At 43.7% G+C, this 20,431-nt stretch overlaps 1 protein-coding gene across 1 annotated transcript; it reads left to right on the forward strand.

Annotated features, from left to right (window-relative positions):
• DDX25 (DEAD-box helicase 25) lies at positions 1-18,960 on the forward strand. Its single transcript, XM_044260693.1, has 12 exons — positions 1-97; positions 726-792; positions 1,049-1,090; positions 1,568-1,703; positions 3,208-3,300; positions 3,386-3,488; positions 4,945-5,059; positions 6,045-6,222; positions 13,754-13,991; positions 15,046-15,208; positions 17,226-17,414; positions 18,680-18,960. Exons 1-12 carry the CDS (start codon positions 35-37, stop codon positions 18,739-18,741), a joined length of 1,449 nt encoding a protein of 482 aa, XP_044116628.1. The 5' UTR covers positions 1-34; the 3' UTR covers positions 18,742-18,960.
• Positions 18,961-20,431: the final 1,471 nt, after the last annotated feature.

A 20,431-nucleotide genomic window follows, 5' to 3' on the forward strand; every position in this document is an offset into this window, starting at 1 on the left:
GCACGTGCTGGGGGCGGGAGCTGCGATCGCGGCTATGGCGTCGTTACTTTGGGGAGGCGACGCCGGGGCGGCGGAGAGCGAGCGGCTGAACAGTCATGTAACTGCCGCTGAACCGGGGAGGGCAAGTGGGCGGGGGTCAGAACCGCACTCCGAGAGGGACATCTGCCGGGAAGGGCGGGAGGAGAGAGCCCCGCTAGCGTGTGGAGTGGGGTGTCAAATGGTGTTGGGGGGGGGATGTGGCAAGGATGTGGGGGAGGGCCAGGGGCAGGAGACCCCGAGAGGTACGCAAGACCTTTGGTTTGAAAGGGCGAAATGAAGACCCCTAGAAGTCTCGGGAGAGAAAGGAGCTGACAGTCCCAACTAGATCTTGGAGTTTTCTGCTCTCCCAATTTGACCATTGAGCTTCGGCTATCTTCCATCTTACCGACCACCGCGCTTTGCTTCCCACCATCCCTTCCTCGTGCTGTGACCCCCAAGGACTGCCACACTTAGGTTAGAGGATTGTAAAGAGGAACTTAAGGTACAGGGGCAGCAGAAAAGTCTCCTTCGATTTTTAACGTAATTCATAGAGGTGACCTATTCCTGAAAAGAATCCAGTGTCAGAATTAATACCTGACACGGCAAAGGAAACAGTATTCGGGTGGGTCCCTCCCTGCTAAGGGGGAGCCCTGGGCTGCTTGGTGACTTGCTTCCTAATGTTGGTTGAAATTTGTGTCTTTCAATAGTTTTCAAACCTCATCCATCCCCGGAAGAACCTTCGGGGTATTAAGAGTTCTACAGTCCCAAACGTAGGTGAGTGCTGTTAGATAAAGCAGACTGGCCTCAATTAATTTAAAAAAATAAAACGAAACATTGCTTTCCTCAGGTCTCTGGCAACTGAAATGCCTCTGGCTCCTATTAACTGTCAAGGTGCTCTGCTACCTTCCCAGTTTTTTAACCCACTCCTTCACTGGATGACCCTTGCTGTCAGTGCATACTGTGGAGGTGGTGAGAGATCATACACTTTACATTTCTGTTGGTATTTATTGTTTCTCTTCCATTCTTTTAGATGGTTCTATTAATAATACGGAAGAAGATGATGAAGATGTAGGTAGGAGATAAATTTATTCGCATGTAAACTAGTACTCATGATTTTCACAATGAGCAAATAATATAATCTCAATTGGAAAAGGGCGGTCTTTTGTTTTCTTCGTAAGTAGTGACTATCAGGAGAAATACTAAATTAGGATTAGCCATATTTCTTTAGGGGAAGTTGAAATGGAATATGTAGGAATGGACTAAGAGTTTTCAGCTGGCAAGGAAAAATTAGTTCTGGTGGTGATAGAAGTAGGCTTGCTTAAGGTCGGAGGTTGGTATAGCAGCAGAGCATAAGAAACTGGATTCTCGTCTAAAAAGGAATTCTCAGTGTTAACGTCATTCTTTCTAGAATCTCCTTTTAGAAGAAAGATGAGAGTAGGAGCAGTTGCTTGATAGACATTCTCTGAATGGGAAGGATCAATTGATTAGATTCATTTTGGAGGCTGGATTTTCTCCTGCAATATCATCCTTTTTAATTTTTGCTTTTCAGTGGATTTGGCAGCTAATTCACTCTTAAACAAGTTAATCCGACAGTCCTTAGTAGAATCCAGTCACCGAGTTGAAGTCTTACAGAAGGATCCCAGCTCTCCACTCTACTCAGTGAAAACGTTTGAAGAGCTGCGGCTGTGAGTACTTTTACTCATTTATTGTGGGAAAATGCCAGAAAGAATGGTACCGAACAAAGTAATCTGCTAAAAATAAAAACTCTCAGAATCCCCTTAATGTTCTAATATTTAATACTAAAATGAGATGTGTACTATAATTCAGAAAGGAGCAGTAGGATACCTGAGTGTGCAGCAAATTGAGAACATCTTGATGGTAAAATATTCTAACCTTATGCTAATGGGGATAGCTAAGCTCAACACAGCCATATTGCTATTCTCCATACTGTAATACAGATACGGGGACACTGATGGCCCAAATACCTTCCCTCAGCCCCTTTAGATGAGTTAGAAGCTGTTACCTTCCTAATTATATTTTGTTTCAGATGGTAGTAAAACTTTCCCAAATGGGTTTGCATTTTCAAGGGATCTATCAACTAGCATTAAGGAACTGCATTTTAACAGGAAGAATTACTAATAGGGACTTACGTAGAGGGGAAAAAGCCAAAACCCCAATGCCCCTACAATTTCTAAATGAAAGAAGAAGCCTACTTGTGATTAACAGTTGGCAGCCAGTAATCTGCCAAATAACCAAATGCAAAACGTACATGTCATTGGAAGTGGAGGTTTTCCAACCTATGTCATTTTCTCTTCTTTCTGTCAACTATCATGAGATCACAGGAAAGATGCATTTAAAAATGCTGGCTCGGGTGTGTGAGTTGCTCAGTCAGTTAAGCATCCAACACTTGATTTCAGCTCAGGTCATGATCTCAGCATCATGAGATCAATGAGCCATCCATTGGGGTCTCCGTTGGGCCTGGATCCTGCTTAAGATGGTCTCTCTCTGCCTTTGCCCCTGCCCTCTACCCCACCCCACTCGTGTGTCTTCTCGCTCGCTCTCTCAAAAAAAAAAAAAAAATGTTGGCTTAGAAGGATGAGGTAATATTGTGTCCTCTGCTCCTATAAAGAATTGATGTTAAGAATCACCTTCAGTCTTCTTTGAAAACTGCTATTAAAGAATCAAAGATTGTCATTCATTAAAAAGAATTAAACAGTATGGGCCTCTGGCTGGCTCAGTTAGAAGAGCATGGGACTCTTGATCTGGGGGTCATGAGTTCAAGCCCCATCTTGGGTGTAGAGATTACTTAAAAATAAAATCTTAAAAAAAAAAAAGAAAGAAAGAGTAAATCTGTTTTCTGCTTGTGTAGAAAATAAGACTCTTCTGACAAATTTATATACTTGTATCAGATGAGTTTTTCCTTTTTTGCTTGGTTCAACCAAAAGTTCAATGTTAGGCTATTAATACTGTCCTCAGCCTAGGCTTATAGCATAGCTTATTATTTGAGTGGTCCAACTATACAGGCACAATTGTGTATGTTTGGGAGTCAGGGTGTAAATTGTATATTTCTAAATACTGAAGCCCTGTTGTAGAGTGGCTTAATTTAGAAATACAGCTTTTGAGTCTGTATTTCTGAGGCTGCTGACCAATTGTAGGCTTTAAGTGTGTGCTTTTTATTTTTTCTTACAGGAAGGAAGAGCTATTAAAAGGGATCTATGCAATGGGATTTAACAGACCATCCAAAATCCAAGAGATGGCTCTCCCTATGATGCTGGCCCACCCGTGAGTTTCCAGGGCAGTGCTGTTCCAACTTGGTTTTTAGTCTCCTGTATGCAGTTTATGCCCAGGTGTCTCTTCTTTTCTACAGACCCCAGAACCTCATAGCCCAGAGCCAGTCTGGAACAGGAAAAACAGCTGCTTTTGTCTTGGCAATGCTAAGCAGAGTCAATACCTTGGAATTGTTCCCACAGGTAAGGAAAGGTTGATGGAGAGAGGGAAATGCTTGCGGTGCTAGTGATATTTTAGTAGTGGGAGATAATATTGCCATGCTATGATAGCATGTAGAATAGGCATTTCTTCTCAAAATCACGGAGCATTGGGCAGCAGGATGGAACGGTGGTGGGAGCACAGGCTTTATAGTTTGACCTGTTCCAGTCCTAGTCTCTCTGCTTACTACTAGAGTGTCTTAGGTGAGTTAGTAGATCTTCCGAAGTCTGTTTCCCTGTCTGGAAGGATAACATCTCTAAAGGCGTGGATCATTCTTGACTCTGAGCACAGTGTCTGGCTTGCTGAGTGAATGAATGCCTCATAGAATTGTCATGTAGATGAAATAATATATCCTCTTCACACTGCACTTGGCCTGAAGCGAGCAATTCACAAGTGGTGGCCTTCGAGCTGTAGGACCAAAGCAGCACCCGGTCCGCTGCCTCCTGTAGCAGAGGGGAGACTGAGACTTGGGCAGGAAAGTGTCTCGCATGAGGTCACAGGTAGCCAACAGTGGCAGAGCAGGGGCTGGAAGTGTGCTTGCCCTTCTCTTAGCCTAGCTTCCACTTTGGGCAAGTGTCTGGTGCTTTTCCTGTGTATCTCCAAGCTGCTCTCATCAGCTCATTTGACAAGCTGACTACCTGAGTACTGAGCGCACCCCATGCAAAGGATTCCTTCAGGAAGCTTACAGTTTGTTAACAAGATAAGCTGGGGATGTGGAAGACTGGTGCCTGGCTTTTTGGACAGGTTCACTGAAATACATATTCAGGGTTTGGTATTATGAATAAAAATTTTTCGGGAAAAGCTGTGCTTAAACCCATGTTGAGAAATGTGTGGAAACTATTATTAGCACTTTAGCTATGTTTTCCTGTCCTCTGTATCACAGACACTTAATTGAAGCCCATAAATGCATTAAATATCCCCAGTTTCTTCCATCAACATCTTCATTCCTCAGCAACCACCAGATACAGGGGCTGGAGATAACAAAGGGAAGAGTTTTAGGGAATATTCTGCCAGAGGTGTGTATAGTGGATTGGATCAATCAGGGAGTGTTCTGGAAACAGGCAGACTTTTAATAGCAGGGAAGAAGTGACAGGGTGACACTCAAGGAGTGGTTTGCCTTGCATTTCCTTTCTTCTTGATTCCCAGCCTCCCTACACCCCTCACACACACACAATAAAGCCAGATCTGTGGTTCTGCATAACTCTAGAGAGGAATATATAAAGGTATTTCTCTATCCTTCAGCCCCTTCTCTCCTTCCATACTCAACATTCACTTCAGATCTATCACTGCTAAATTGTGTTCAACTGAAAATACTTTATTCATTCAAAATCTCCCAGTTTTGCACAAAACTTGCGTCTCCCTGTATGAATTTTAACTGTACCTCAGATTTGCATGATGGCTTGTGTGAGCCTTGCGATTTCCCCCTCCTTTCTCTCGCAGTGCCTCTGCCTAGCTCCTACTTATGAACTGGCTTTGCAGACTGGTCGCGTGGTCGAACGGATGGGAAAATTCTGTGTGGATGTTCAAGTGATGTACGCCATTCGAGGGAATCGCAGTATGTACCAGTAAGCCAGGCCTGGCAGATTTTGTAATTCCGGACTCCACCACCAGCAACCATATTCTGTACCTTCTTGGGTTTCTCGTCTCTAAAATGGGAGCCATCGTAGCACCTGTCCCAAGGAGCTGTGACTGGAATTAAATGAACCGATGTAGAGGCAGCACTGTGTACACACTTGGCACGTAATAAGGACCCCGTACATGTTAGCTGCGTCATTTCCACATCCTGCAAGATGATGGCTTTCGTTTTTTTGAGGCTCAGTTGTTTTTTTTGCAGAACAGCTTGTATGTTTAACATTTTCATTAAAGTATTACATGTGCATACCAGGAAAAAAAAAACCTTTAAAACAAAGAAGGTCAGAAGATAAATGTGGAAGTTATTCTTCCTTGTCATTCAAAAACCTGTTTCCAAGGATAATAGTTTTATTCACAAGACCTCCGTGGTTTGCTTTCTTTTTTCAGTTCATACACATGGGGATGTGCATGTAGGTATTTGTTTTTGTAGAGTGTTTATGAAGATGGGAGCGTTTTTTTCATAGTGTCTAAAAAAGTACATGCTTTGGACATCTTTCTACATTCATGAATATAATCCCACCTCATTGTTTTGACTAGCTTCATAGTATTCCATAATTTATTTCGTGTAATCCATTGATAGTATAATGCTTATTTTCCATTTGGGAACAGTTGGTAGGTTTCTCACAGCTGTGCTGCTGTTTCTGTAAGGTGATGGGATCGCCCAAGGGTGGTTTTTTCACTGACCATGGGGCAGAATCCAATGGCTGGACTGTCATTACTCTAAACCTAGAAATGGGGGACTTATCCTAAGGCTCTGCAAATACAAATCCTCAATGACCCTCAGGGTTTGCACTTAGAAAATCATCACGAAATATACTTTCACTTCACAGTCCTGTTGTGTGGTCCCAAGTTGTGGACTGTGAGGGTTCTTTGCATCTGAAGGAGTCTTTCAACCTTTTTCTTCCCAGTTCCCAGAGGCACGGACGTCACCAAACAGATTATAATTGGCACTCCTGGGACTGTTCTAGATTGGTGTTTCAAGCGAAAATTAATTGACTTGACTAAGATTCGTGTGTTTGTCCTGGATGAAGCGGACGTGATGATCGACACACAAGGTTTCTCAGATCAGAGCATTCGGATTCAGAGGTAAGTTTCACATTCACCTTTTTTCTTCCTGGATCTTCGGTCTGGAGGGGGGAGTTTGATTAATTGCTGCTCCCAATTGTCTTCATGGCTTGATTCCCTACTTCCTTTGCTTTTAAAACAAACTTGGGAGTATTTTCACCAGCTCAGCAGGCTCTTAGACTGCTGTCATTTCCCCACTTTAGTTTGTCATCTTGCCTGATTGGTTTTGTTTTCACTGCAGGCCTATACATGGAACCCACCAAATTGTGCCACTAATTTTGCTGTTAAGAGCAAAAGTCTAAAGAGAATTTATTAAAGCCTGCACAGGCTGCTGTGGAGAGTAGAGAACACAGTAACTTCGAATCAGGAGCCACATGGTCTAGTCCTGATTTTGCCTTTCATTTGTCAAGTAAATCCTGTTGTTTTCCTACGCCTCTCTCTCAGGATCAACAAGGAGCCTTAAAATTACACATTACTGGGCCTAACCTGAGCCTTACTGGTTCAGAATTTCTGGGAGTGGGCTCTAAGGATCTGTGTCAGTTATTAAATTCAAGTAGTACCTGGGGGCACCTGGGTGGCACAGTGGATAAAGCATCCGGATCTTGGTCTTAGCTCAGACCATGATTTCAGCATCTTGAGATGGAGCCTTGAGTTGGCTTCTACACTAAGTGCAGAGTCTGCTTGGGATTCTCTCTCTCTGCCCCTCCCACTCCTGCCCTGCCCAAAATAAATAAGTAAATCTTTCAAGAAAAAAAACAAAAACAAAAAAAAAAACAAGAAACAAGCAGTTTTGAAAGACCTGTAATGAAAAACAGTGCTGCTTCTAGAGAATCTCTATTTTGGTATTAACCTTCATATGTTTAAATAGTATGCTCAAATGGCTGTTTCTTAGTGTGTCAGTGTCCGATGACTGCTAGTATAGGAAGTGAGAATCCAGCTCTTTGGTACCACCACCCTCCCCCCGCTTCCTGTCCCCTCTGCCACCTCTCTGTGCTTACCTTGTAAGAGTTGACTGCCTTAATAGTGTTGTTATCGTTAGGGCATTATAAATATTGTTCACTGTCATGCAGTGTATTACTATAATTATGTTTTCTCCTTATACAGCTATTTCCTCTAGAATTAATAATTGTCTGTTTTCCTTAGTTTGGTTAGTATTACTGGCTAGGGATATTTAATTTTTCTCTGCCTATTTCGTCATATGTGTTTTAATTTCAGTGGTATTTCCAAATAGGCAAATACATTTAAAAACTCCATCAATGGGGCACCTGGGTGGCTCAGTGGGCTAATCCTCTGCTTTCGGCTCAGGTCATGGTCCTAGGGTCCTGGGTTCGAGCCCCATATCTGGCTCCCTGCCAGGAGCCTGCTTCCCCCTCTCTGCCTGCCTCTCTGCCTACTTGTGACCTCTCTCTGTGTCAAATAAATTTTTAAAAAAAATCTTTAAACAAACAAACAAACTACTCCATCAATGTCTTTCTTCCTGAAACTCTCCCAAGCTCTGTCCAGTTTCAGTCTGGTCTGGTTGTACAGCTGTCACTATAGGTCTTGGAATCTCCCGTTTTCTGGGTGCTTTTTCTTAGTTACTGTCAGTTTACTCAGTGTTCGGGAGTATATTCTCTAGTCACTTCCTGAAAAGACTGTTAGGAATTTCACTTTTCATCTCCCACATGTCTGAAAGTGTCTTCATTGTAGCTGTAAATCTGATCTTTTGATGGACAGTTTGCTTGCATGTGGAATCTAAGTTAATTCTTCCAGTAAATTCTGAGTCAGTGTTGAAAACAAAATTTTTTTAAGATACCATAATTAATACTGTCAATTCCCGTGTTGTTGCTGACAAGTTTAATGTCATCCTGATCCCCAAACTTTTGTAGGTAATCTTTTTTTTGTCTCTAGAAGCTTTCAGAATCTTCTCTCTCCACTGTATTCTAATATTTCTCAGTGATGTGCATTGGTTTGGGTCCTTTTTCCTCACCCATTGTTCTAGACACATAGTGCACTCATCCTCTTCATTTGCAAAATTTGTGTCTCCCAGATCTGGGAAAATTGCTTAAGTTATTTCTTTCCCTACAGTGAAGAACTTTTTAAAGAGCAGGACACAGTCATTGCAGACAAAAAAATATATCTATGTAATAATATAATATAGAAAAAATAGTCATACACGTGTGTTATTAATATAAAAATATGGGAAGTATATGTTTCTTTTAAATTATATATCACCCTATATTTTCTGTTACTAATTGCTACTATTTGGGGCACCTGGGTGGCTAAGTCGTTAAGTGTCTGCCTTCGGCTCAGGTCAATATCCCAGGGTCCAGGGATTGATCCCCACACTGGGCTCCCTGCTCGGTGGGAAGCCTGCTTCTCCCTCTCCCACTCCTCCTGCTTGTGTTCCCCTCTCTTGCTGTGTCTCTTTCTGTCAAATAAATAAAATCTTTAGGAAATAAATAAATAAATGCTACTATTTAAGCAAAATAACAGAACTGGTTAACAGTGGCAATTAGTCATAATTATTAGTACAATTAGCTAAATGAATAATATGAGAAACATAAACAGTATTTTATAATGTCATCTCTGACAGCAGTTTATTTTAATCTCTTTAAATTCATTATTGGCTGCTTAAATTTTGTGCTCTGTGCCATTATATATTTTTAAGATACTCAAATAAAAGACGTTTTATGAGGATAATGTCATTACAATAGGACTAATTAAATAGCTCTTACCTGTGTTTAAAGACCCAACCAGCACAGTAAGCTGTTTCTACTCTTTTCCTTTCCTCTTCCAGTAATAATTCTCTGAACTACCTGAAGCCGCCTTTTTTGTATATGGTGGGAAATTTTACATTGGACCATAAAATTCATTTTGCTGACTCCTGCTGTTCGTCCAGTGTGCTGTGCTCTTCACAAAAGTGTTCAAGCATGGACTAGTTAAGAGTTTACTTACTATCAACACCAGGTTTTCAAACACTCAAGCATTCGTGTCTAGCTTTCTAGAAATGTACACATCCGCTCTGCAGGCTTGTTTGGTTGATCAGCTGTTTGTCATTCAGATCCCTTGTGTCTGTAAATCCACCATTTAGGTTCTCCACATCTAAAATGTCCATCGTTTTCAAACGCTCTGAAGTACATCAGCTACCACTGCGGTTCTCAAGGAAAATGGTGGTGAAGCACAGAGGCGATTTAGGCTTGTGAAATTAAAGATGGATTCTGAGTAAGTTACAGTTTATAGCAAAGGAACAAGAAAGTCTTGTTCAACTGGGCTGCCCTTTTCTGGTGACATTTTTTAGTCCTGCAGCAGCCTTATTTCCTAAAAAATGAGTAATTTTTTTGCTACAAGTATTTGTAGGTAACACTAGACAACTCAGGGGCAAACAGTCTCCTGAAAGCAACTTCACAGGTCATCACACAGTTTTGGAGAAACAGCATTTTACTATAATCATTTACTATGATCATCTCCTCCATTCCCACCTTCAGTGTATTTTCAGATTAGAGAAGGACTTTCTTTTTGTCTCACACTTTGAAAATATGACTTTATGACTGGGCAACTTTTTAATTCCTTACCATGGCCTCAACAGTGATAGTATCATACAGGCAGATGTCCAGGTGACTCTCCAGGTGACTCTCTCCTTTCATTTCCATACAGGTAAAAATCTTACTAAGTACCTCTGCAAGTTCTAAAAAAAAAAAAAAAAAAAAAAGTACCTCTGCAAGTTCTGAGGAAGCCTAGAGTAAGCAAAAACTTTGATAACAAAAGCTCAGTATTACAATTAAGCAAATGATTCACCTTTTAGAAGTGCTGTGCACAAAGCCTGCGGGATATTTAGGTGGCAAGATCTTTTCGTTTTCTCTGAGAAGTTTATAGACTGAGTGGAAGCTGCCAGAGTTTACATTTGCACTGTCTGCTGCACATGCAGACAGTCGAGCAGAAGCTAGCTTGTATTTGGATGTGATATCAGCAATCTTCTGTTTTAGATTTTCTGTGTCTCATTAAAACTTCATAGAAGTCAAGAAGATATTTCGAACTCCCACTTTTCAAATCCTAAGAAATGGGGGAAGATATTTTTTGTTGCTGCGATTTGACATAGTAGCTGGTATAATGTACAAAGTATGACCACTGGTAAGATCTTCCAGAATTAACTCCCCACTGAACGTGGTAAGGCATCCGTAGTCAGAATGTCTCCATTTGTTCACCTGCAGGACGTTTCACTTGCAAGTACAGAAGCACGCAATGTAGCTTCACTGTTTCCTAGAGATACCAAGGGAGGAACGCACTAATGCATGTCCCTCTGTGCAGGGTGGCCAGACGGGTTCAGCATCCCCTGCTTCCAGCTGAGCACTATGTGCTTTCCAAAGACAGAACAACTTTGAATTTAGAAGTGTTGCCTGTCTCATCCTGAACTTAGGAGGTTCGGTGTCCATATATACTTTTCATGTCTCCTTCCCACCAAGCCTTGTCTTCTGTTCTTCCTTCATGCGGGGCAGTGGCTCTTTTTCTGGTATTTACCTTTTTCACCCAGTTGAATGTGTCCTTCTGTCTGTCATTAAAATAACACAGTTGTTTGACCTTCTTTTCCTGTCTTGTCTGGATTGCCCTGGCTTTCTCTGTTCCTTTTCTGTAACTTCCTTTTCTTGTTACAGGTGCAATATGCTGCTGTTGTCTCTCTGAGAATATTAAATCGAGTATTTACAATTTTTTTCCTGTTTTCAGCTTTGCCTCTGAATTATCTTAAGTTTCTCCTTTTTGTCTCTTTGTTCTGTCTCTCTTGTGGTGGACCTTCCCCCCTCGTATGATTCTGGTCATTCTTGGCTAGCTTCTCATTACCTTTGGTTGAGAACCAAGAAGCTTGCTGGCAGCTCTGGGTGCATGGTTGGGGCTTGTGACTTGGGCATCTCTCCCTAGGATGCTCGTTACTTGCAGGTTATTAGAACTATGGAATGTCTCTCATCTCCTCCCTAGGAGACATATATTTGGTTGCTGGCCTCCTGGGAAAAGGGCCAGGGAATGGGCTACATATTCATATGCATATTTTCACTCCCTATTTTCAGCTCTCTGCTTTACTCTCACCTTCTGGGAGGCTGGCATCCCCAAGTCTGGGATTTCTGCACAGAATAAACCTCTAGACTCCTACTTGTACATGCCCAACTGCCTGAAATAAAGTAGGATCCAGCTACTCCTTATACACATTTTCAGCCAGACTTCTTATTTAAAATAGTTTTGGCCAGGGGCGCCCTGGTGGCTCAGTCAGTTAAGCATCTGCTTTCGGCTCAGGTTATGATCCCAGGGTCCTGGGATCGAGCCCGCCATCAGGCTCCTTGCTCAGTGGAATCCTGCTTCTCCCTCTCCCTCTGCCTGCCACTCCTCCTGCTTGTGTTTGCTCTTTCTTTCTCTGTCAAATAAATAAAATCTTTTTAAAAATATTAATTTTGGCCAAAGATCAAGTGAGACTCTCTTCTTGCCATCCCTTACCATTTACATATAACTGAGAATGAAAGACTCAGAATTCCAGGAAAGACCCAATAGTCAAAAATTGCTTTCACTTCAAGAGAATATTAAGTAATAATTAGGGATTTATGGGGGCATCTGGGTGGCTCAGTGGGTTAAAGCCTCTGCCTTCAGCTCAGGTCATGATCCCAGGGTCCTGGGATCGAGCCCCACATTGGGCTCTCTGCTCAGCAGGGAGCCTGCTTCCCTTCCTTTCTCTCTCTGCCTGCCTCTCTGCCTACTTGTGATCTTTGTCTGTCAAATAAATAAATAAAATCTTTAAAAAAAATTTAGGGATTTATGTTGCTTGTTCATTCCTCCATTGTTGATTTTCTTCTTTTGCTTAAACAAGATTAAATCATAGTATTGTCCCATAGAAATATAATGCAAGCTACTTGTGTAATTTTAAATTTTGCAATAGCCACATTTTTTAAAAGGTGAAATTAATATTCTATTTTATTTAAATATATAAAAAATAGCATTTGATAAGTTATCAATTTAATCAATATAAAAATCATTAATGAAATAGTTTACATGATTTGTCTCATCCCAAGTCTTTGAAATCCAGAGTGTTCTGTAGAATAGCCCATGTTTCCTTTCCTGGTGTAATCTGTGTATATCGTCTTTTTGGCATGAAATGTCTCAAGCCTTGGGATGCCAGTCGTGGTGCCAGCTTTTTCCAGATGGAGAACCATGATACAGTAGATGGCCAAGATGTCTCCCCTTCCCTTCCCCACCCTCTCTCTCCCCCAAAACACAGCAGGCTAATGCAGAATGTTCCTCGTATCTTCTAGCACACCACCCCCGCTTTCTCTGGCACCTGGTGCTCGTAGCTCCAAGAACTCTCAGAGGTTCTGAGGGAGCCCCTACCTTTGCATCTCAGCCACTGTCTGCATCGCCATTTCCATCTGTACTGCTCATGTGAGGGTGTCATCTGCTTTCTTGTTTACCACGCTTTCCTGTCTTCCAGAAATACATTGAGTTATCACATCCACCGATTTCTCTCCTTCTGTTCATGTTGTGGGTTCATGTCTTTCTGTGTCTTTATAATCATACTCGTGGTACGTGGGAAGCAGGGAAGGTACAGCTGTAGACAGTCTACTGTAGTTGCCCAGAAGTCTGTCAGATTGTTACTTGGAAAAGCTTCCCAGACAACCCACACCACAGGCTTGACGTAGTACCTGGGAGTCACTGGAATTCATGATCTCCCCACTCTCCTTTAACACTAACACCCTATCTTCTAGATGCTCTGTCTTCTCAAAAGTGGTGATTTCTCTCTGGTGAAATCAGAGTAAGTTAAAATTTATTGATATAAATTTATATATTTATATATAAATATGTTCAGAGAAATACATGAATCACAAGTATACAGCTGAGTGAAAATTCAAAGAGGTTGGGTTCATGAGATAATAGCCCAGACCAAGAACTAAAAGTTTACCAGCACTCCAGAGTTCCCCTATGGATCATTTCCTATATCCCCAGCCTCTACCTGCCCTCATCCCTGCCACTCCTCCCCAGGGTTAACCTCTGTTCTGACTGCTAGCTTCATAGATTCATTTGCCCATTTTTAAACTCGGTGTGAATCAGCCCTGTGTTTGCTGCAGGTTCAGCTCACAGTTTGTGTGCAGTAGTGTTTCCCCTGTGTTCCCCTTTTGTTTCTATCCAGGTCCTTCCAATCCCAAAGAAAGTGAATGTGGCTGTTCTTTTTCTCCCAAGAACTCTAACACCTGCCATTGAATGACGGGCCTGTTTCCTTGCTCCCGTTTCACTTTGTGTGAGACGAACACCATGAAGAATACCTAGACAGACACTCGGGGCTCCTGACTCTGCCTCACCTAGGAAGAAAATGGGCATGAAAGACCCCAGACCCTCCAAAATACATATCTAAACTTTGCTCTTGAGCTCCACACTCAGCTTGTTCTTGGTGGCATAGAGAGGCAGAACATGTGGCCAGGGGTGGAACTTGTGAAAGGCCGCTGACCCCTGGTGGCAGTGGGCAGGACATGTTTGAAGCTCCCACCCCCTAGGAGAGCTACAGGGATGGCTGCGGCTGAAGATGTCTTCCCTTCTCTTACAGAGCTTTACCTTCTGAGTGCCAGATGCTCCTCTTTTCAGCGACCTTTGAGGACTCTGTGTGGCAGTTTGCAGAACGAATCATTCCAGACCCTAATGTTATCAAGTTACGAAAAGAGGAACTGACCCTGAACAACATCCGACAGTATTACGTGTTGTGTGAGAGTAGGAAAGACAAGTACCAAGCCCTGTGCAACATCTACGGTGGCATCACCATCGGGCAGGCCATCATCTTCTGCCAGGTAACGGTGCTGAGATCTGTCCTCGCTGTGCTCAGACTCGCCCACAGGAGTGGAGGGGACAGTGACGCTAATAGGGGCCAGAGACCCAGGCACCCCTGTCAGCACTTTGGGTACAGGAGCATATTTAATCTTCAGAACCACTTGGGACAGAAATGAATCCATATGTTATGGGAGGAACTTAGAAAGATTAAGTAATGGAATAGAGACTTCAAGATAATGTTAAATAGAGGCCTCCCTATTTTAGATTGCTTCTGACACTTGCCCCTGTAGGTTGATGTTCATTGTGGGGTTTTTACAGGTCCCCTCCGTCAGATTAAGAATATTCTTTTCTAGTTCCTGACTTACTATGAGTAAAGTAGCCACTCAGTCACTCACTATTAATATTTTCCTATTTTTATTTTCTGCTCTCCGACATGTTTCACATTGACATCTTGGTTTTATTTTCTCTCTACCACGTGAACACTGTAAGCTCCATGAGTGCAGGACCTCCTCTATCTTACTTTCCTAGTCCCACTAGAATTGGCACCCGCCTGGCACAGGGACAGCACTGAACATGCTTGTAGAATAAAAACAAGCTTGCTTCTACCATGGACTAGCAATGAAAGCCTTGGGCAAGTGACTTCATGTTTTTTAAGCCCTTGCTTTTTTTTAAATGAAATGAGGTATGCGTTTCATCGTATTGTGGTGAAAACAGTGACCGTAACACATGTAAAGATCTGAGCAAGACACTGGGAGATAGGAAGCACTCTTACAGTGCCTAAGGTTGTCTCTACTGTTATTCCATTTTGTCATCATCCTACCGCATGAAGTAAGTGAGCATTTTATCTCTGCTTCATGGCTGAGAAGCCAAAGCTCCCACAGGTTGAGAGGATATGACTCTGAGCAGCATGGGAGGTGCCCCATTTGAAGGTTCCTCTTAGGGCTTAAGGGAGAGGTAAAGCACAGCTCCCAAGCAGCCCTTTCTGGCTTCCCCGCCATGCCTATGTGAGCCTGGCAAACATAGCCAGTCTGCTTGGACGTGGGGTGCTATGCTGGGTTTTGTGTTTTCACATAGACTCGTCGAAATGCCAAGTGGTTGACTGTGGAGATGATGCAGGACGGCCACCAAGTGTCTCTGTTAAGCGGAGAGCTGACCGTGGATCAGCGAGCCTCCATCATTCAGAGGTTTCGGGATGGGAAAGAGAAAGTTCTTATAACAACCAATGTCTGTGCTCGAGGTGTGTGCGTGTGTGCGTGTGTGTGTGTGTGTGTTCATGTTCAACATCAGATTTATTGAAATGTGATTTACATATGATAGATCTCACTGATTTTAACTTTACAGTGAGTTTTGACAAACATACAGAATCATGTGACCATCACCATAATCAAAGTACAGAACACTCCCCTCATCCTCCAGAACTTGCTTATGCTCCTTTGTAGCCAACGTCTTCCTTTTATCATCTGACCCCTGGCAACTACTGATCAGATTTCTGTCTCTTTATTTTTGTTTCTTTCAGAATGCTATATAAATTAAATCACATAGTAGACAGCCCTTGTGTCTGACTTATTCCACTCAACGTAATGCTTTTGAATTCATCAGTGTCGTGACTTACATCAGTAGTCCAGTCCTTTTTGTTGCCGAGTAGTAGCCATTGAATGGGTGTACCACAATTCATCCATTCACCAGTTGAGGGACATTTAGATTATTAACAGTTTGGGGCTATTTTGTATAAAGCTGTAAGTATTCATGTATAGGTTTTTCAGAGACCTGTTTTCATTTCTCTTGGATAAGTATCTAGGAGTAGGATGTCTGGGTCATACAGTAAATGCATATTTAGCTTCCTCAGAAACTGTCTTCCAGAGCGACTACCTCTCTATCCTCACTAGCTGTGTTGGAGAGTTCCAGTTCCTCCGCTTCCTTGCCAGCAGTTGGTGTTGTCACTCTTTTTAATCATTCTAGTAGATGTATGTGGCATCTCATTGTGTGTTTAACTCACATTGCCTAACGATGTTGACCGTCTTGGAGGTGTTTTTAACTTCAAAACTATTGACTACTGAGGGAAAAAAATTCTTTGTTTTTTTCAAGAGACAGTCCTTCCTACAGACTTCATCCTTCTTGTACTCTTGCCTAGACCCCATACTCAGACAGTGTTTCCTAATTCATTCTTAGTTCACCAGATAGAAATGGGGAACTGCCAAGCTATGGAGCTCAGAACTGTGGAAGAGTAGCCTGAAAAAAGGATGAGGTCCCAGCCCCTTGGGAGCTCAGTGTCCAGATGCTTGACTGTCTAGACCAGTGAGGCTCAATAGAACTTTCCACACTGATGGAAATAATCTGTTCTGTGCTGTTCAGTTGGTAGCCACTGGCCATATATGGCTAGTGTGACCAAGGAAATGAATTTGTTTAAATTAATTTGAAGTTGGATAGCCATACTGGATGGCATGACTCTAGACCTAGGAGGAAAGAGGGCACCAGGAGCTCCAAGGAGGACAAGGATGATGACCCAGACAGCTTACTGTGCCGGAGGACGGAGGCACTGGGGGATCACAGAAGTCTTCCTAGGGAACATTAGATGTGAAAGGTTTTGAAGGAAGAGTAGAGAATCCAATTGGGTAAGCATTGACAGTTTGCTTGGAAAATGGCAAGACCGCATGGCTGTGACATTGGATCTGAGTCAAGAGAGGAAGAGGTGAGACTTCGGGTGCTGGGAATCTAGAATCGTTTGTACTTCGTCCTGTGCAGTTGGGGCAGTTGGGTCCTGAACACAAGTGTTCTGGACGTTGTTATGGTGACTGTGGTCAGAGAGATTAGAGGAGAGAAGAGGGGGAACCCAGCTGGAAGTTGTTGTAACGGTGAGCTAAGGGATAAAAAAGACCTGGATGGGAGGATGGCCATGGCATGGTGCAGACTGGGGTTCCAGGAAGGGTAGGGGACACTAATGGGGGGCTGCTGGGGACTTACACAGCAGGAACGGAGAGGAGGCTGTGGCTCTGTGGGTGGTGAGAGCCCCTGTCCACAACACACACACAACCTTCTGTGGAACTAGCTTCTACTGACACTCTTAAATCAAGCATCCTGGACCTACTGTGCAAGCACACTGCCTGACCAGTATCCACTTCCATGAGGGAAGACCAGATTTTATTTGTAAATTGTGACTGTTACATGAGAATTCATTCCCTTGGCAGATGTGGTTTGTGACTAGCTTTGTCCTAAGGAAACAGTTGCAGGACCCTACAGTGTCTCTTCTCTTCTAGGGATCGATGTGAAGCAGGTCACAATTGTCGTGAACTTTGATCTCCCTGTAAACCAAGCTGAGGAGCCAGATTATGAGACTTACCTTCACCGCATAGGGCGGACAGGACGCTTTGGGAAAAAGGGCCTTGCCTTCAACATGATTGAAGTGGATAAGCTGCCCTTGCTCATGAAAATCCAGGACCACTTTAGTAAGTAGCACCTGTTGCCGTGGGACCCGTGGATCCTGCTGATGTTGACGGTGATGACGTGTGTCACGCACCTTATGCCCAGAGGCTTAGGGGCAGGAGCCAAGGAGTGGGAGACTTCTAACTCACAGTGCCAGAGTCCCCACAGTGAGACAGTTGGTGAAATCTTCCATATATAGTAGCTGAAGAATAATCCAAAAGTCCAGTGGAATGAGTGTGAGTTCAGGTATATGTTACTGCCCCTTGTAGGACCTGGGGCAGTTTTTCACGGCCCATAAAGCACCATCTGAAACAAAGTAATAAAGTCCTTTAGGATTATATTCTGTCCCCAGCTTCCTCTCTTACTTACATTATTCCCTTCCTTTGGCCTCGCCCTAACAACTAAGATGGTCCTGAATTCTGCGGTCTGCTGTCCTTCCTCCAGCCCCCATCCAAACAAGGCAGGCTCCCCGATAACCAGCTGGTACCTGCTGGGCTCCTGGACTGGCGGCTTGCCCTCTGACGGAAACTGATGGAAACTTGAAGGGTGACCTAAACTGAGGTGTCCACCTCTCAAATTATGCCCCAAAGCCCATGGATATGGCTGGGGAGCAGGGAAAGAGGAATACCCAAATGACCCCAAATATATCTTCACCTTTTGGGAAAAATCATACTTTTGTGGGAAGCAGTGGACACTGTCCTGGGGGAATGCACAGAGGCACGTGTATGCAGTCTAGAATCAGACTGTAGCATGTCCAGGGCCCTCTCAGGGAAGCTGATAAAGCACCCTATGGTAGGAGAAGCAGGGAGGGTGAAGAAAGAAAACTTACAGCCCGTCCGCTCTTGCTATGGTAAGCGCCATATGACCTAGTCTTGGGAAGCGACTTCAGTGGAGGAGCCTCAGCCCCTCTCCCTGTTGCGACCGTGCACCCCACGCCCCCTCTCCCACACACAGGTTCTCTTCATCCCTCCTAGCACAAGCAGGCCCCTTCCCAGGCTCCCCTCACTTGTGCTCTGGCCTTTTTCCTACCCAGCTGTCTAGACACGCATGTTCTATTGTTTGGTGCATCTGATGCTATTTTAGTCAGTATTGATTGGTTATTTTGATACCATCTCTTCCTTAACTGATCTTGAGAACGTTCCTCTCTCAAGGCTTTCTGTGCAAGGGGTCACAGGAACACATATCTGCAAAAGTGTCACTGTCTTCAGAAATTCAGAGTTGAGTGAGATTTCATTGACATTTCATTCAGGCCCTGGGCTCAGACTGATGCCATTCTCTCTCCTTCTAGACAGCAGCATTAAGCAACTCGATCCTGAAGACATGGATGAAATTGAAAAGATTGAATATTGAAGACAGAACTTTGTTGCTTGTGAAATATATAGTTTATGTGAGAATGTCCCAGTGGGTTTCGAAGGTAATTTTTTCTGTTGGGGCTTTTTCAAAGTGAAACTGTTAAATATGGCAAAATAAATGTCATGGTACCTTAGTCTTAAGACCTGAGGTCTTTCAGGAACCAGATTGGTGTGAAGCACATGATCTTTTTGAATAAAAAAGTGAGATTATTTCTTATTCTAATCTCATTTACAGGTAAACATCTTTGTGTGGGCTCCTGGGATGTCGTGGGACCTCATTTCTAGACCTGAGCACACTGCCTCCTGGGAACACGTTGGGGTGCCACGAGATGGCAGTAGAGCCTTACTGGGTCCGGAGTGTGAGCTAGCATGCGGAGAAGCCACTGGCCCCAGCCCACTCACTGGTGTCCCTTCCCCCAGGCAGGCGTGCTCAGGAAGGTGGGCGCGCCGCACACATGCATGCACGCGCACACCTATTAGGTGGAAGTGCAGGATGAAAGCTTCAAAAAGTCAAACAATTTAAAAAAAGAAATTTTGCTTTTTTAATGTTTCAGCTGACCTACAGAATGTGGAAATATTTCCTCTGCTTGGCTTCTTAATGTCTTCAAAACAGAGCAGATTTAATCCATCACCAGCCATGTAATAGTCTCTGAAAATGTGGCTTTGTTATAGGCATTTTTTCAAAACAGGCAGTGAAGGGGGGGAAAACCCATTTGCCTTATTAAAAAAGTAACATTTCATTCAGGGTCTATCTGAGAATCCCAGACGTTTTCCTGTAAGTCCCATTGCGATGCTTTTCATTTCTCACATTTGCTAATAACAAGTGAAACAGTGGGCTTGAGGAAACCGGGGAAATCGATACTCTCCCTGAAAGCTGGAGCAGGTCCGCTGCCTTCAGCTAGAGAGCCCCGGCCCAGGCTCTGTCAGGCCCGCAGAGCCCCACCCGCAGCTGCGGGGAGTGCCCCCGTCATCCAGGGCTGGGGAGGGTGTTTCTGGCATATCTGTTCTGGTATTCCACGTGCAGAGCTCCCTGCCCAGGTTTTATCCCTGTGAGGAGGGCTCAGAAACACATGAAAACCATCCAGCTGCCTCACTCCCCGGCAGACCAGACACCAGCGAACGGAAGAGGAAAAAGATGTTACAGCCGTTCTCAGACCTCAGAGTAACAGCAGCCTCAGAAAAAGGCAGCAGGGTAACGGACTGTGCCGACGGAGGGAGGGGTGTGCCGGTCACTGGTGCAGCTCAGAGGAGGGGCCCCGAACACCAGCCCGGCTGGCTTCCCAGAGAAGACACCCTGTGTCCTTTTATGAGAGAGAAATCTGTACTGAATGATGCCTTTGGCCACATACTCAGCATCGCTCTACACTTATCTAACATGAGCCCCGTGAGGCAACCTTCCAGGTCCAGCTCACCACCACAATTACCTGGAGAACTTGAAAAAAACATAGACTCCATCGCCCGTGCAGAAGAAGCCAGAGCCTCCAAAGATAGGGCCCAGAAGTGCAGCCCTGGGGAGCTGAGGGCATAGGGAAAGCAGTAGATAAGAAAGATCACAGTCTCAAGAGGTGCTCCGTAAATATTTATCGAGTAAATAATTCTTTGCCATTTCTTCATTCCCTGACATTCTTCCCTGATGTTTCCCATCCAAGGTTTGAACCTCAGTTATACGGCACAATATGACTGAGCAT

Source organism: Neovison vison, chromosome 7 (assembly GCF_020171115.1).
Source record: "Neovison vison isolate M4711 chromosome 7, ASM_NN_V1, whole genome shotgun sequence".
NCBI lineage: Eukaryota > Metazoa > Chordata > Mammalia > Carnivora > Mustelidae > Neogale > Neogale vison.